A 16,615-nucleotide genomic window follows, 5' to 3' on the forward strand; every position below is an offset into this window, starting at 1 on the left:
AATACAATTGTTCCAGTATTCCTTAATAGTTGGTTGCTTCTGTCGTCTTCTTGAATCTCCTCTAGTTTTAGAAGCACAAAACCAAGGCATTTTTAATATTTTTTCTTTATTTATATTAGGTACGTAAAAGATTTTTAAAACAAAGTATAATGGTCTTTAACATCTAATAATCAAAATAATATAACATCTTCATGATTTCGTTACCATTTTTCTTGCAAATTTTAATCATTCAACATAAATCACTTCTTTACACACGCAATTATTGTGAAAGTTATCTTTAAATAAAAGAGGAAACATAAACATTGCACATTTTTCATCAGAGCTTCCTTTACATATTTTTTTGTCAATTAAATTTTTTGTTTACCGTCTAATTCTATAAAATGTTTTTTTGATAAAGTAATTTACACAAAAGTTACTTCCATATTTCATAGAAAGTTTATTTCTTTATATTTTTTGTATTGTCTAAAACATCTCGTTTTAAGGCTGATGATCTCTGTAAATCCGATTATTCTTGGCATCAATGTTTTCATATTTAGTCGAATAATTTTGTCTTTAATGGAAACTGTTTAAACTCAAATTACAAACATATTTAACATAAATTAATACTTTAAAATAATTTAAATTGATCAACAATAAAGTAAGAGATGAATTTAATGCTTCTAGAATTATTTATCGTCTACTCATCTATCAAAAAGGATTATTTTTCATTCAAAACTTGATTATTGCTTTAAAAATTATTAATGATTTTCTTCGTTTTCATTCTTTGTATGTATAAATTTAAGAGATTTATGGCAAAACAATACCTGCTGATTGTTATGCTTCTCTTATTCGATTATAATTTATTTTTTTAAAAAAAACCTTTTTAACTCTGCATGCAAAACTTTAGAGAAAAAATTTAATTGAAAAGACTTTTTTGATTCCTAAACAATCTTTCATTCTTTTTAAGCTATTTCTATTAATGTTAAAATTTATGATTCATTCAAAAGTACTTGAAATCATGAGTAAGTTGAACATTTTGCTGTTAGCAATGACTTGATGATAAGCCATTAGCAGGTAAATTTCCATTAAGTTGAATTGAATTTGATGGTGGATTTAAAAGATCACAGTATTGTAGCAGTGCTTCTCGTAATGAACGAGATACTTCCTGGGATGATGTTGTTGTACAATCAACAAGATATGGATATAGTCCAATCAATTGTTCCCATGCTGTTTTGCCGACTATCGATAAAGAAGCTTTATTATTATGAACAACATAAAAATTTAATTATTACTAAATTACCTTTTGCTGGCGGCGCCTTTTTCATTGATATAATAAGTGTTGCAACAGCTTTCAAAACAAATGAAATTTCACTTAATCGATACCTTGGCAATGGACATTTCCCACTTTGACGCTCATCATCATTAAACTTTTTTAAAACTTCCTCAAAACGATGTAATAAAGCAGTAATTGCAAGCTGGCCAGCAACGCCGCCTTCACTATTTGTTAATTGAATGCCTGTCATTTCTTTGCTTCCATTATCTTCCAATAATGAGAATTGTAGTAATGTTTCGAAGCAAGTTTTTGCAAATTCTTCACGTAACTTTAATTCAACATCACAACCTGGATTTGGATTAGTATTCGTTGCTGTTGAATGAATAGAACCCTTATTTAATAAAACGACAACATTTAAAATAAATTGATGAGGAATTTCGCCGGAATATGGTAGAACTTCATCACGCAATTGTTCAATTATTTGACAATCAATCGCCTCATCAAGTACTAATTCATCAAGTCCTCTATCCTCAACTTGACAGACACTGAAAGATAAAGCATAATGTGATTTTAATTGATAAGATTAAATAGAGCAATGACCTACCTCTTTGGAAATAAAAATTTGTCTAAAGTATCGGATAAATCATTCCACATATTTGCAAATTCTTTTGGACTTTTGCGTGCAACAGGAAGACCATAGTGCAATACAGACATCAAACTTGTTACAGCCAATTTCCATGTACTGCTCGACATACATTTATATTTTAAGCTTAATGGTAAAGAAAGTGCTTTAATTATTTCGTGTAAAATTTGTCCTTCAATGACTCGTTCGTCGCTTGCTGTTTGTTGATATAATTTTACAGCAACACTCATTGACTTTTCACCAAACGGAATGTAGTTCATGCTGACCCATTCCATTGTATTTTGTGGCATATTCCTTTTGCGGCTTTCAAAATATGGTGGCGAACATGCAAAACGACTAAAGCTTAAAAGTTGTTTAAAAACCGCACATGTGATTGTGTTCAAAGGCGTTGTTCCTGCAGCAGCTTCTTTTTGAAGCAATTCCATACAATCAAGAACTCCATCATGAAGTGGTGTCAATAAAGAATCAGACATGGCACTCATTATTAAGTGATTTGAATCACTATGAACAGGAACCATAACAGCATTCATAAGAACATCGCAAAGCTTCCGGAGATCTTCCTCTGTGAAATGGGTATGAATATGTTGGAATAAAGCTGGAAATATTTGGACAAGTGCAGTCAAAAATGCTTGACTTGGAATGTAAATATCATCAGACGATTTTTCGGAATCATTCGAAGGAATTTTTGTACTTTCTACTCCAACATTTAACCATACTTTCCAAGCACCCTGAAATATAATTAATTAAAATAAAATATCGGTATGAATCATAATAACAGTAATTGCTTACATTCCACAAATCATCATTTTCGCCATTAGTTTTCAAATTGATGGATTTATTGTAGAGAATCTCTTGAAAAGACTTGAGTGCCGCTAAAGAGACCTCATTCGATTTGCTAAGTGCTGAACATTCAATAAATTCCAACAACAATGAACATGCACGTGGAAAATCCCCAATTGTCTGAAGCAACTTAAATTTCGTGATAAAAACCTAATTGAATAAAAAAGAGAATGAGAAAATGTTTTAAAAATTAATGAGGAGAAGTTTGTTTTGGAACTTACTCTTGATACTCCAGACAATGTTAAAACTTGTGTCTCGGCCCATTGTTTTTGTGCAGTATTTCTCGAATGATGAATTAAAATGTTTCCGCTTGTGTCAACTTTTTCATTACTTGCGGAATTAGATGCAGTCCTAACTTTATCTAGTAATGGAAATAAAACTTGCCACATAACTGCTTGCCATGTTGGAGGATTAAGTAAATTTCCATGAGCAGTAATTGTTGAAAACAAAGTTTGTCCTGCAGATTTTCTCACAGCAGGTCGTGGATCAACGCATAAATCTCCCAATCTAGCATACAATACCATCCACAGTTTATCAAAGTGCGGCATGTTTAATGTATGTGGAAAATCAGGAAGAACTGAGATGTCATCGCCAACATTTTGACTTAATCTGTCTTGATTTTGATTAAAATAATCTGAAATATTCCACATTAATCCTACAGCAGTAAGCGATATATTCAGCTCTTGCATTTGACTCCCGAATTTTGCTGCTGTATTTACACATAACGGTAAGCATCGCCAAGGCATAACGGGTAAGAAATCAGTCACAACCAATTGAAGACATTGAAATGCTATTCGTATAAGTGCTTCTCCATGATGATCATTAAATGTTCCAATGATTCCAAGAATTAATGGCCATCCGTAAGTTAAAATTTCTCCAGTTCCATTAAGAACTTGTAAAACACATTCCAATTGTCTTTGACGAACATCTCCATGAGGGATACTACTTAATTCAGACAAGGGACCAAGCAATAATGTTTGAAGTTTCATATTATCTTTTAAAGGAACTTCATATTTATGTTGCAATGCAGCCTTAACTAAATAAGTTATTGCCTCAACGCCCCACAATCGCATGCAACTATGTGGATGAATACAAATTTCTAATAAATGATTTGTTAATGGACGCCATAAGACTTCAATTCGATTTAAATTTACAAGTCCAGTTTCAAGCAATTTAGCAACAGCAAACAATGATGGTTCACGATTATTGTAAGCAAGTTCCATTGATTCATGTGACAATTTACATAGTGCATCAATTAAATGATGAAGAGCAACATCATCGAGATATTGACTGCTTTCAAAAAGCTGACTCAACATTGTTGACAAAACGGGAAGATCCGTCATAACTTGTGTAATTGAATTTGTATCAGCCATTGGTTTTTGTGTCGCTTGTAGACTTCCACCTGTTGATGGCTTTAATCCTAATATCCATGCTAAGTGTTGTAATGTTGCCAAGACAATGAAAAATGAAGAGCCTAAAATGCCTCCATGACAATGAGCTAAATGTAATATTGCACGCATACATTGAAGATTTTTGGCAGTCAGCATAACTGGACCTTGATGTGCTCCAGGTTGAAGAGAACTAGTTGGAAGTGGCGTACCAACTGCAACAATTGGAAAACGTTGCTGATTATCATCATGTAATTGTGGATGCATATATTGATTTCCCATATCTTGACTACCACTTCTCATAACATTTCCCTTCATATTCATTCCTTGATATCCTATATTTAATACTGACAATGCATAATGAGGCGGCAAAGAAGCTTTACAAATCGCTGTAACAAACGAGTCACGAGGCGTACTTAAATCCAACATTCCACATAAAGCAGCATAATTTTGCATTGATTTCAAGACACATTCAGCCATTGCTTCGTCTGTACTAGCGTCAATCAATGGAGTTAATCCTGCCAATAGTCCACACCAACTTGAATTTATTATCTGACAATGAAGAACTTTATCTTCTTCACTAACACGCGATTTATAAGGAACTGGCTTTTCTTCTCCAAGCTGTAATTTTTAAGGTATAATAAATCAGTATAAATACATCGAACAAGATATAATCAAGATACTTACAATAGAAGGTCCATTGATTGCTAATGAAATAGATCGTACAATGTCTAGTAAGCATGCATATGCTATAGAAATTCCGTATCCGTCAGGGATTGAAGGAGGTTCTGTTTTTTCAAGCATCTCTAAATAAAACGATTTTGATTGACCAGTTGGGAAATTCATAACAAGTGGCAACCAAACGCCTCGGAAAAAGAATCCTGATTGTGGTGACATTCCCGAACCAACTTGTAATCCAGCTAACATTGCCGGTGGAGATGATTGTAGATTTCCACCAGCTCCCATCATTTGGGGTGATGCAAATAAACTTTGGACATAAGCACCTAACGAATTAATAATGTCTTGAAATATTTTCGTTGAATGGTCTTTAAGGTCATAGCAACGACAAAATGAGACAAGTAACTCTGGTTGTACGGTCATTTTATGTAAAACTTCTAATGCTAACGAACGTTGCCATGTAGGCTTATCTGGATCTAAAAATTTCACAATTAGTGATAAAAAGATTTCACACTCAGTGATTAAGAGTTGATGATATTTCTGAATAAGAATTGATACAACACGCAAAAGTCTCATACTGATGGGGAAATAGGGCTTATCGTGTGGTGCTGATGGTTGAGTAGGAACAACGACATTACGATATTTGATATTTGGAGAGAATAGCTTAATGACTAATGCACAGACACGCTCTTTAAGGAGAAATGAAAATTCGGGATTTTTGTAGAAAACAGACGAGAAATTTGTTAGTACGGATTCTAATAATTCTAAACCAAAAGTTCGTGTCATTTCTGTCATTCCTAATAGCCAATATGGTTGATCAGCATTTACTAACTGAACGAGATCTTGGAAAAGAAGGAAAGCATCTGAAGCGCAAGTTTTTAATCCTTTTGGTGCCATTCCATGCGATATTTTCAATTCCTCTAAATTTATCTCGCGGACTTCTTCATCATTTTTAGATTCCTCTTGTTCAACCAAAGCACGTTCAAAAACTAACGACACAAGTTGCCTTACAGTAGCTCCAGCGGTATTAATAGTTGTTGAATCTTTTGTGAAATGTAAGCGAAAGCACAAAACGAGAGTTTTGGCAAGTGTCTCGCCATGAACAACAGAATTTGTTGTCAATAGTAATGTTACACTTTGTAGAACTTTCACTTCCTCGATTCCATTTTCCATAAGCATCCACAATGTGTCAGTTATATAGCGAGCACCTTTTTGATCCACAACTTGCTGTGTTATTAAACGTTGCATCATTCCAAGACAAAATTTTATTATCTTTAAATCCTTCGACTCGCATCCCTGAACGAGTGGGTACAGAATTTGATTTACCACATAATATACAGGTGTTTGAGGATTTGCTGCTGCAGACTTCAATTTCTGTATTGCTTCCTCGCATGACTGCAAATAAGATAATAAAATTAGCCATATTGAATGTAATAATTTAATATTCATAGTAAATCTTTCACATATATGCTTCTCCTCATTCAGTCTCAGTATCTCTGTATTCTTTTTATGTACAAACATAGAAAAGATTACATTTTTCATGGTGTCAATATTTATTTATTTATTCATTTATGCTCCATATTAAGTAAAGTCGACCTACATAATTATTTTTTATATAGAAACATAGAATTTTTGTTTGTTTCGCCATGTCTCGTTATGCTGATTGGTTACTGAGTTAAAATTATTACGATCAAACATGATAGTAGAGATGTAAAAGTATGCATGGACAATGTTATCGATTTTCCCTTAATATGCGGTTGCATGATTATGGAGAAAATTACGCAATGAATGGATGTAAGTTGCTATTATGGATTTTTCTTCTTTCAATTGTTCATCATCATTGAAGCAAGAAGATGAGGAATGATTTGAATTTGTATAGATATCATTATAGAAAGTGTTTTAATAATTCAGATCTAATTTAAACCATGAACGACGATGGTTATAAAAAGAGGTAATTCACTGGAGAGCAATAGAAAACATTTCTGCCGTCTACGTTAAACAAAGGGGAGAAAATCAATGAAAATATCCATTGCCCTAACTAGTAAGTTCTTTAATGATGTTTGTACAAAATTTTCGTGATAAAGCACGAATTTGATGACATTAGCAAATCATTTTCATACAGACTGCCTAACATACAGTTCATGATACTTTACCTCCTTTATTTGGGGATTTTTCTTCTTTGTTTCAGCACTCAAATTACGAAAATCATTTTGTAATGATTCTAAAAACTTTTGAGCTGCTTCAGTTCCAGTAGTGCCGCTCCCGACAAATGACATCATAAATTTATTTTTTCTAATTCGCAATAAATTTGCTTAAAAAAGTTTTTTTTCTTTCTCGTCTTGTTTGTCAATTATTTCCAGGTCATCAAAAAAATTTTCTCACAATATTCACACTATACCACTAACTTTTTAATACTCCCGACACTTAAACACACTTTCCTAATGTTCTTTTGTGTTTTTAAACTATTTTATTTACTGTTATCCATTATTTAATTAATTTTTTCATCAATTGAAATTTTTGTAAAATAATTTCATTACTTTTGTATTATTTTTAGCGCATTTTTCTGATAGGAAAAGATGCTTCTGTTCGCTCTTTGTCCGTCCGTCCATCCGTCTGTCTGTAGATCTATATGCTGCTTGATTTTAAGCTTTTTGATATGATTTTCGGCTTAAATGAGTTTTCTATGTTTGGCTAGAGTTGACAAAAAAAAATTTTTAGATGTTCTTAAATCATAGCAATCAATATTGATCATTATTTTGATTCTTTACACTGAAAATGCGCTTTCGTCGGTCACGGGTGACCACGTTGATACTAGTTTTTAGTACCTAGATCAAAGTAGATTAAAAATTTGATTTTTAGATTACCGTTGTTACAGCCTTAATTCATTTAAAAAAAAAACAATTAAATATTCTACTTCCAGGAACAATATTGAACAAAATAACTTAATATTTCAATATTTAATGAAATTTTAAAATTAAATGAAGAATCATCGTGTAATTTTTTGTTTTAGTATATCTACTTGTAGACATTCAAAGTAGCAACGGTCGAAATATTCTTGAACTACCGGAATTTTTTTCATTATTATTTTCCCGCTTAAAAGTTATATTCCCCTCTTGAAAATATTCTTAAAAAGTTTTAATTCAGTTTAGTTAGTTTAAATACATACATTGTACTTGATTGAATATTTTATTACATTTAATTACCATATATTTTCCAATACAATGGAATCAAGTATAGAAAAGTCGTGTTTAGAGGAAATATCCGCAAATGTTTTTGATTCGATGCAAAAGGTAAACAAGATTCCATGAAATTATTAATTACGCTTTAATCATACTATTTAATTAGGTCACATTGAAAACCATATCAAACAATTGGCAAGTATCTAATGCTGTGGCGAAAGATGTACTAAGCAAATGGCTCAAACAAAACGAAAAAAAGCTCAAGGAACTCGTAAAAGAATTCGTGATTCAAGGAATCAACACAAAAGGAACTTTCGCAATTAGTGTCGTGCCTGAAGACAAAAAAGAAAAGCTAGCAAAAATATGGAAAAACTTTGATAGCTGGTTGTACAGCATTGAAACAAAATCGAATTCTAAATCACTGGATCTTCCTGTGAATTTTGAGCCTATTCAAGTGTAAGTTATCAATTGTTTTAATTAATTCGAATATGTTCTGAATGATGTCATTATTGTACAGGAAAAATCTACAAGTCAATCTTGGAAATAGAGATTTACAAATTGCAGTGAAACAAGAGCCTTCAACAAGTCAGACAAATACAACTAAGATAAAAACTCCATTTGGAATGGTTAAACCGTTGGATAAGAAGGAAATTAAGAAAGAAAAGGTCGACGTAGTAGTTAAAAAAGAAGAAGAGACTGAAAAGGTGAAAATTGTTGATCCTGTAAAAGAAGAATTGCCTCCAAAAGTTTCTCCAGAATCGAAATCAAGTAATGTCAAATCGAATGCTAAGAAAGGTGGCAACAAAAACCAACCTGCTGCTCAAGGAAAAGCCAGCATTTCATCATTCTTCAGTAAACCTTCTAACAAAAATTCGACAGATAAACAAAGTCCGACTAGCAGTGAATCAAGTACTATCAAAAAAGAACCTGAAATCAAGGTTGAAAAGAAAGAAGAGGTGACAAGAAAGCGCTCAGCATCACCTGAGATTCAAAAGAAAGAGCCTGCCAAAAAAGTGCCTAATAAGAAGTTAAAATTGAAAGATCCACCAAACAAGAAACGTTCTAGAATACAAGTGATGGAAGATTCAAGTGAGGAAGAGGAGGTAGAACCGCAAATAGAAGATTTGCCAGACAGTAAATTCATCAAATTTGATCGTGAAATGACACCTGAAAAGAAAGAACTGTCACCAAAAGAAGAAATGGATGTTGACGAGGAAGTGGTGGAATCTAAAAAAGAAGAAACTAAAAAGGGACACAAAAATAAAGCGAAACGTTGGGTTACAAAGCGATTTGAAACAGACGATGGCTTCATTAGAACAGAAAAAGTCCTAGAAGAATATTCAGATGACGAGGATGAAAATAAAAATGAGAATAATGATGATAATATAAAGAAAAATTCACAGTCCCAAGAAAAAACAGAATCACCACCGAACAAAAAGACTCCACAAAAGAAAGTAACACCGAAGACGAAAGTTAAGGATATGCCCAAAACAAAGCAAGGAAGTATCATGAATTTCTTTACAAAAAAATGAATGTCCTAAACATTTGTTACCCGATTGGACAAGAAGTCGTTAGAACTAGACATTAATTAGGCATTGACTTGCCTTTAACTAATTTTACCGTATTTTTGTTCAATCGAGCATCAAAAGCATGTCCAACTTTCTAATATAATAAAGTTTTAAATTTAATTTAAAAAAAGTTCCTAAATTATTTTTGACACGTAAAACTTACATATTAAGAACGTGAGGTGCTTTATCATATGGCGCACGCATCAATCAAACTTGGCATAGACAAAGATTGATACCAAATGTTCCCATACCTTTAATGCATAGATTTTTTCTTCATTTGATAGAATATTCTGTAGAAAATTGAATCTTTTGATACAAGTTCAAGGACAGATCAGGCACAAACTTTTTGGAACGGAACATGATCTGCCATTTTGCTTAGTTTTCCCGGAAAATGGAAAAATTGTTTTTCAATCTAAACAAATTTAATACATTCGCACGTGATTACGGTGTTAATATATTTGGGAGTCGTTCGTTTTTGAGTGGGCGAGGAAGGTCTGCGATTTTGTATCAGTTTGAAAGAAAGTAAAACATTTTACAGCATTTTCCAACGATTTATAAAAATGCTTACAAGTAACATTTTTGATGATTGCTACAAACATCTCTTCAATCCTTAAAGTACATCAGCAAACTAACGTTTCTTTAAATTAGCGATGAGCAATCTGTGAACCACGACACATAAGTCTGCCACCAAAAATTATCGAAGATGCTATGAATCGTATGCCAGGTCTAGTTTCGGTCCAGTTTTACCACCAAGGTCTGCCGCGAAAAATAAAAGGTTGCACACCTCTGCTTTAAAGCTTTCTGAAAATTGAAAAGTAATAATGTCGAAGTATTAAAAAAACAAACTTTTAAGTTTTTCTCGATAGAAAGTTTGATTTGCCTTACTACCTATAATATTCTTTTCCTGTGTGATTTATTATTTTTTTCAATGATTTAAAAGAGAAAATTTACTCTCGATTTTACAAGAACTTTTTAATTATTTTCATGTAAGGTTTATTAACCCGAGCAACACAAATGAAGAAGGATCCGTCATGGAGCTTTTAATGCTTCGTTACTTCCTTTATTAACATCAAAATGAAGCAGCTTTTTTTGGCAGCCATATCAACGCCAAACAAAGGTGGAGCTTTAAAAGCTCCGTAGAGGAGCCTTACCTGCTCCGTAGAGGTGCATTAACAGTTCCGTAGAGGAGCCTTAAAAGCTTAATAGCAGAGCCCTTCAAACTCCATAGCAGATCCTTCTTCATTTGTGTCGCTCGGGTAAATCTTTTAAATTGAGATAAAATCTTGTTGAAGGTAGATACTTTTGCATAAAATATGTATATTTTGTTTGTATGTGCTTTTTAAGGTAATTTTAACTTTCATCAATCAATAAATCGAAAAATAAATTTTCATATTTTTATTATTACTAAACTCTCTGTGCCATTAATGATTCACTTTTTACAATTTTTATTTTGATATTTAAAGTTCAAAATTCATTAAACTAGAATAAAATAATAAATATGTTTGTAATTTACAGTCGAAAGCTTTCGTTTTTCCTTAATAAGCCTGTAAGCTTCCGTTGTAAAAATATTTTATTTTTTATACATTTTACTACTGTTTAAAGATCATAAAAATATGAACTCTCATCCATTAACTATACATAATTCTCTTATTATTTCATATACATACATAAACTTCTTTTTTTTGTTTTTGAAACTAAAGAGAGCATCACAAAAATAAAAACAAATTCACAAAACTTTTACGGGGGTGTATTGGTACCCGAGTGACAAAAATGAGGAAGGCTCCGCCAAGTAACCTCCGCTAAACCTCTTTTATTAATATCACCGTTTGTAGTTCATCTGGTTGCCAAAAATAGGCGGCTTCCATTTGGTGTTAATAAAAGAGGTTTAATGGAGCTCCTTGGCGAAGCCCAGAGTTGCAAAACATGCACCTGTCGCAGACAGAAACCGTACAATTTCCTAATAATTTGTATGGTTTTATTACAGAACGCAGACAAAAACCGTACAATTTCTTAATTTGTATGGTGTTCTTACAGAACTTATCAAGAAATTGTACGGATTTGGCCTATGACAGGTGCCTGTTTTGCAACTCCTCCGGAGCCTTTATCATTTGTGTCACTCGGGATATAAAAGGATGGTGGTTAATGTTTATAAACTAACAACACAATTGACTTATTTATTGAAAAAAAGACGAGAAATAATACTATGTTAGTCATCAAAATTATTAACGTCATTAATAGTTTCTTCATCCATTATAGAACTGTAAATTATTTTTATTTACGTAATCATTTTGTCCTCATTTATTAAAAATATAACTTTTTTTTTCATGATAAGTTAAGACGGTTCCTTATTCTTGCATAACCATAAAGAAATTTTCATTAATTTTTAATAGCCTTAAAGTTTTGTGTTTAGTTTTAGTGTCAAAGTCACTACTCATTATTGAGTTCCAAATATAAGTAAAGTTTACTGTATTATTAACGCGACATAAAACAAATTAATCAGGTTAGACAGTAGGAAACTATACCTGTATGGGGTCATTAACTCACTACACAAACAGTGTTCCTCAAACTGTGTGCTGCGACACACTAGTGTGCCGCCGATATTTATTGAAAATGCTATGAATCGCATGTTGTGTACGGTTTTGGGAGAAGATTATTATCAAGTTGTGCCATGCCACAAACAAGTTTGGACAACACTGACTTACTACGTAACACGAAAAATCTACATTTCGACCCCTGCTCCTACGACCCCATCCTGCTCTTTCCGTAACAAAATATCTATGAAGAACATTTGTCATTGTTAAAGGCGTAACAAAATCTCAACCCCCTTCCCTTAAGAGCGTTACTTATGGGGTCGTTCGCTTATTAAGTCACGCAAAACATTCAGAACCCCTCTCACTTCCCCCAATATTACAAAAATTCCATACAAATAATCCTCCTTTGTTTAAGCTGCTCTAAAATCATAGACCTTCTCCCCTCACCACCCCCTTAAAAAGCGACCGTAATAAGTGAACGACCCCTAATGTATAATGTTGTTTTGTTGAAATTATACTCAAAAGTAATGAATGTCAGCAGCACAACATTATGAATATAAAGAACATTTTGAAAACATTTGGATATGAAAAATTTTGGCACACACATTTTGGCTATACAGGAATATAACTCATATTTCGTATACTGAATAGATGATTTGAAACCAAAGTGATAATTTCTTTGACTAACTAGACGTTTTACATTGGAACTCAACACCTTTATTCATGATTTATATTCAAAAGTTTATTATTTTTATTGAAATGCATTTAATTAGTGACGATTTTAAATTGATTTGAAAGGTTTATTATTCATAAGATTTAATCATTGGTCCATCGCTTCTTCTTTTTCTTTACTTTTATTCCAGTTAGAAAAGCTTACTATTGCGGGTGTCTTGTATGAATTAATGTATCCATTTTGTGATGAGGCTTTGATATATGCTGGAGAAAAAATAGAATTTGTGGATGTAATTCCACTAATGTCAAGTGGAAATTTTCCTACTATTTTTGACATTTTTATGCTGTCGTTGCTTGTATTACTAAGCTCATCTCCATTATTATTGTTGTTGTTGTTATTATTATTATTCCCATTTGAGTAATAATTATTATTATTTATGCTTCCATTGGACATTGACTTCAAGCTGTTCTTACGATTTTTTATCGTTTCCTGAGCAGATTGAGCTAGTTCAAGCCAATGCTTTTTATTATCTACAACGCCTTCAACTAATGGCTTTAAATCCTTTGATAAATCAGCAAAAGCCTATTTTTATAGGAAATAGAAAGTCATTAACTTAATGAAAAAAAGATTTATGGACATTTTTATTTACCTCATAAATCGGCATACAGATTGAATCAATGAATCCAACTTGCATCATTGGTATTTGATCCTCTTTCTCACGATTCATTATATCAATTGGCGTAATATTCAGTTCTTGCCGTTCCATATCACCTTGTTCGAAAAATTCAGAACTTACGAGATCTGCAACTCGTTTCTCAATTTCCCATGGTTTTGTAATCGCAGATAGGTCACATACAGTCATGCTCATCGCTCTTAACAGCGAACGATTCTCCTCATTTGAAAAAGTTTCAATTGGAGGATTTGACTTGACTGTATTCAAAAATGGACCACGTTTTCTGGATTATTAAAGCAAAATTTAATAAAATAATCATCAAATAAATATCTAATAAATTACCTAAAATAGACAGCCAAGTCTGTAGACAGGATTGCATCCTCAAGTACTTTGATTACGCGACAATAATCTCCTGATGATAAATTCGATAAAATTTGATTACCCGGACTATTAAGAATCATAACACATTGATCAAAATGATGATGTTCCATTGTGGATGTTGAATAAAGCTGAGCAAGTGGCGATGACGCTCTATTATATTAAATTATATTAAGTCATGCACGATTAATTTAAATTCAATTTTACTTACTTAATTTGAAATGAATTATTTGTTCCGCGATGGTCCAAGTCACTGTATAAAGATATATTAAGTAGTATCGATTGATTCATAAAGGAAGCTATAACTTTTTTTAACTTACTGACATAAACAGCCAATAATCAAAGCAAGGCACTCAATTTCTCCAAAAATCTTCCACCATTGAGTTGTCGTTAGAATAGCGAACATCATTTGAGCTACATTAAATGCATGTCGCCAATTATGATAAGTAACATTCCGGTAGTTCTTCTTTACACTCAACAACCATCGACAGAGCATTTCATAATCTATATGAAAGCGTTCAACGAGATCTAAATCAAGAAACATTCGCAAACATGCCTTAAGTGTATCATCATCTGCTAAACTCAGATCGTCGAATGCAAAATCATGTAATTGAAAATATGCTGATGATGGAATTTTTAGGCGCTTCATGAAGGAAATGGAAATATATAATAATAAATTAAAGATGCTTTCAGTATAAAAATAGAATTTTTTTTGGAATATTTACTCTCAGTCGTACAGCATCATCTGTTGTTGCGGATGCATGATAACTAAGAACCTCAAGCGTTACACTCTGTTTTGCCATTGCAACAATTGCCTTCTCATACATGTGTGTATTATGAATTCCCATTCCGCAGAAAATTGCAAAAGCCTCTACAAAATTTTCATCATTTTTCGTGAAAGTCTAAATTGAATAAAATAATGAATATGTTATAGGAATGGATATACTTTTGAGTAGAACAAGAGACTAACCAATTCATCAAATTTATTGATTAGCTGAATAACACCAATTATCTGCCCCAAAGAATTCTTAATGGCCATACACAATATAGATTTATGTTTGAATGAAGTATTCTCATCAACACTGGAATCAAACCTTGGATCATCATAAGCGTGTGGTATGTTGACAGTCTGTTAACGATTAGATGATGTAGATATGCAACATGTTCAAGGATGTTTGAAATAACTTACCTCGCCAGTTGCTGCAACATAGCCCGTAATGCCAATATTTATAGGAAAACGTGATTCAAACGGACTAGTTCTTTCATTGAGATCATCATTAGCTTCAAAATCAAATACACGTGAAAAACTTCCTTTGGATGCTTCATGTACTAACAGTATCTAAGAGGATGGATATTAAAAGAATGATGTAGACATTTTCCATTTCATCTACATACATGTATGTAGGAACAAATGAATAAATGGAAATTACCTGTACTCTTTGGCACTGAATAAGACTTTGCATATGTGTTAAAATTCTAAATACCATATGTTCAATTGTACTTTGTTCTTCGAATATCATTCGTGCTAAATCTAAAAGCACTTGATTTCTCTTCACTTCTAACTGAGATTTCTCATAAAGCTGTGCATTGCGTAAGCCAATTCCACAAAATTGTAGATATGATGCAAACACCTGTAAAGGAAGAAAGAAAATGTTTTGATATAGAAAAGTCGAGGTAACAAAGCCTTAAAAATTGCAAATTATTATCCGACGTGACTCTGATATGGTTCCGTATTCAAATCGAATTCGGAACCAAGTCCGAGTCACGTTGGAATTTTGATCGATTTGTGCTATTCGGGAATATTAATTAGGTATTCAAAAGTTCAAGTTTGTTCTTAGAAAATCGGTATCAAATTATTGAAAATAAATTTAATCTCTGAGCATTAAGTGGCACATTTCTCAATAGGATAAAGATACACGTGTATCTCACAGCATAAAAAATTTAATTATTTAGGAAATTAACCAAATTAAGCTTGTTATCAAAGCATCTGTACGAAATGAAAATTTGTTCAAAGCAAGCTCAAAGAATACAAGTTCTTTTACAGTATTCTATCAATATGCCATTAGGTAAAGAAAATCCTTGAAGCACTAAAACTTATTCTTTTAAATAGGAATGTTCAGCTCGTAAATCTAAAGAAAACGTGCTTTGATATTTATGGCTTTTAATATTCAATCGCCTTTAATATTGGGGGGTTTACGATTTTTTGATGGGAAGTGCTTTGTTTTACTAAGGGGTGACTTGCTTATTACGTAGGTAATGAGTGAACGGCCAGTTAATAACCTTAGTCAATTTCCACTCAAGTGAGGATGATGGAAATTCTATTCGTAGCCAAATGCGTATACAGAGGGGTTTTATAAGATCAACCCATCTAACCCCAACAACCATCTCCGGACCAAAATTTTCAAAATTTGTTACTGCTCTTCGAGACAAAAATTATCAAAAACTTGAGTATGCTCAATTATATTGATTGAATAAACTCCTCAATACACTCTTTTAGATATCATCTTGAGGAAGCTTATTGTCTGATAGGGTTGAAGATGAAAACGTGTAGAAAACAAGCATAAAGAACGAAAACTTACAAAATTAAATTAAAGGCCTTTACTAACAATAAACAGCAATAATTTTTTGATCATCCTCAGGCTATAGCAAAGGGTTTCGTCTAATTTTAGATAAAGAAGAACTTTTTTGAAGTTTATTTAAGTAAATAATATTATCTGACAGACACTTTGCGAGAATTAATGAATAGCCTTAAACTATTTCACATAGCTCATTCATTCTCTGCGTCAGAAGAAATTTAATTTTGTTTCCTCAA

General features: G+C 32.4%; 3 protein-coding genes across 13 annotated transcripts in view; 1 reads left to right on the forward strand and 2 right to left on the reverse strand.

The window, feature by feature from the left end:
- Window positions 1–102: 102 nt before the first annotated feature.
- mon2 (Mon2 homolog, regulator of endosome-to-Golgi trafficking) lies at window positions 103–7,347 on the reverse strand. Its single transcript, XM_070643541.1, has 7 exons — window positions 6,955–7,347; window positions 4,811–6,196; window positions 2,957–4,744; window positions 2,685–2,885; window positions 1,857–2,623; window positions 1,280–1,797; window positions 103–1,218 (listed from the first exon to the last, which is right to left on the reverse strand). The coding sequence occupies exons 1-7, from the start codon at window positions 7,078–7,080 to the stop codon at window positions 1,022–1,024; spliced, it is 4,983 nt and encodes a 1,660-aa protein (XP_070499642.1). The 5' UTR covers window positions 7,081–7,347; the 3' UTR covers window positions 103–1,021.
- Window positions 7,348–7,904: 557 nt separating this feature from the next.
- On the forward strand, window positions 7,905–9,956 carry LOC139092977 (DNA polymerase delta subunit 3-like). Its single transcript, XM_070643555.1, has 3 exons — window positions 7,905–8,091; window positions 8,147–8,436; window positions 8,498–9,956. Exons 1-3 carry the CDS (start codon window positions 8,023–8,025, stop codon window positions 9,510–9,512), a joined length of 1,374 nt encoding a protein of 457 aa, XP_070499656.1. The 5' UTR covers window positions 7,905–8,022; the 3' UTR covers window positions 9,513–9,956.
- A 438-nt stretch (window positions 9,957–10,394) lies between these two features.
- The window catches only part of LOC139093020 (dual 3',5'-cyclic-AMP and -GMP phosphodiesterase 11-like), a 43,212-nt gene continuing 36,991 nt past the window's right edge, over window positions 10,395–16,615 (reverse strand). For all 11 annotated transcript variants that reach the window (XM_070643610.1, XM_070643609.1, XM_070643607.1 and 8 more), the window contains 9 exons: window positions 15,234–15,434; window positions 14,993–15,142; window positions 14,774–14,932; window positions 14,529–14,705; window positions 14,124–14,446; window positions 14,015–14,056; window positions 13,768–13,956; window positions 13,402–13,708; window positions 10,395–13,334 (listed from right to left, as the gene is read on the reverse strand). In XM_070643610.1, the coding sequence (XP_070499711.1) occupies window positions 12,900–13,334; window positions 13,402–13,708; window positions 13,768–13,956; window positions 14,015–14,056; window positions 14,124–14,446; window positions 14,529–14,705; window positions 14,774–14,932; window positions 14,993–15,142; window positions 15,234–15,434 (1,983 nt within the window). In that variant the 3' untranslated portion in view covers window positions 10,395–12,899. The remainder of the gene's footprint in view (window positions 13,335–13,401; window positions 13,709–13,767; window positions 13,957–14,014; window positions 14,057–14,123; window positions 14,447–14,528; window positions 14,706–14,773; window positions 14,933–14,992; window positions 15,143–15,233; window positions 15,435–16,615) is intronic.

Source organism: Chironomus tepperi, unplaced genomic scaffold, assembly GCF_022539635.2.
Source record: "Chironomus tepperi strain 1889 unplaced genomic scaffold, CSIRO-AGI_Ctep_v1 contig_319, whole genome shotgun sequence".
Taxonomy (NCBI): Eukaryota; Metazoa; Arthropoda; class Insecta; order Diptera; family Chironomidae; genus Chironomus; species Chironomus tepperi.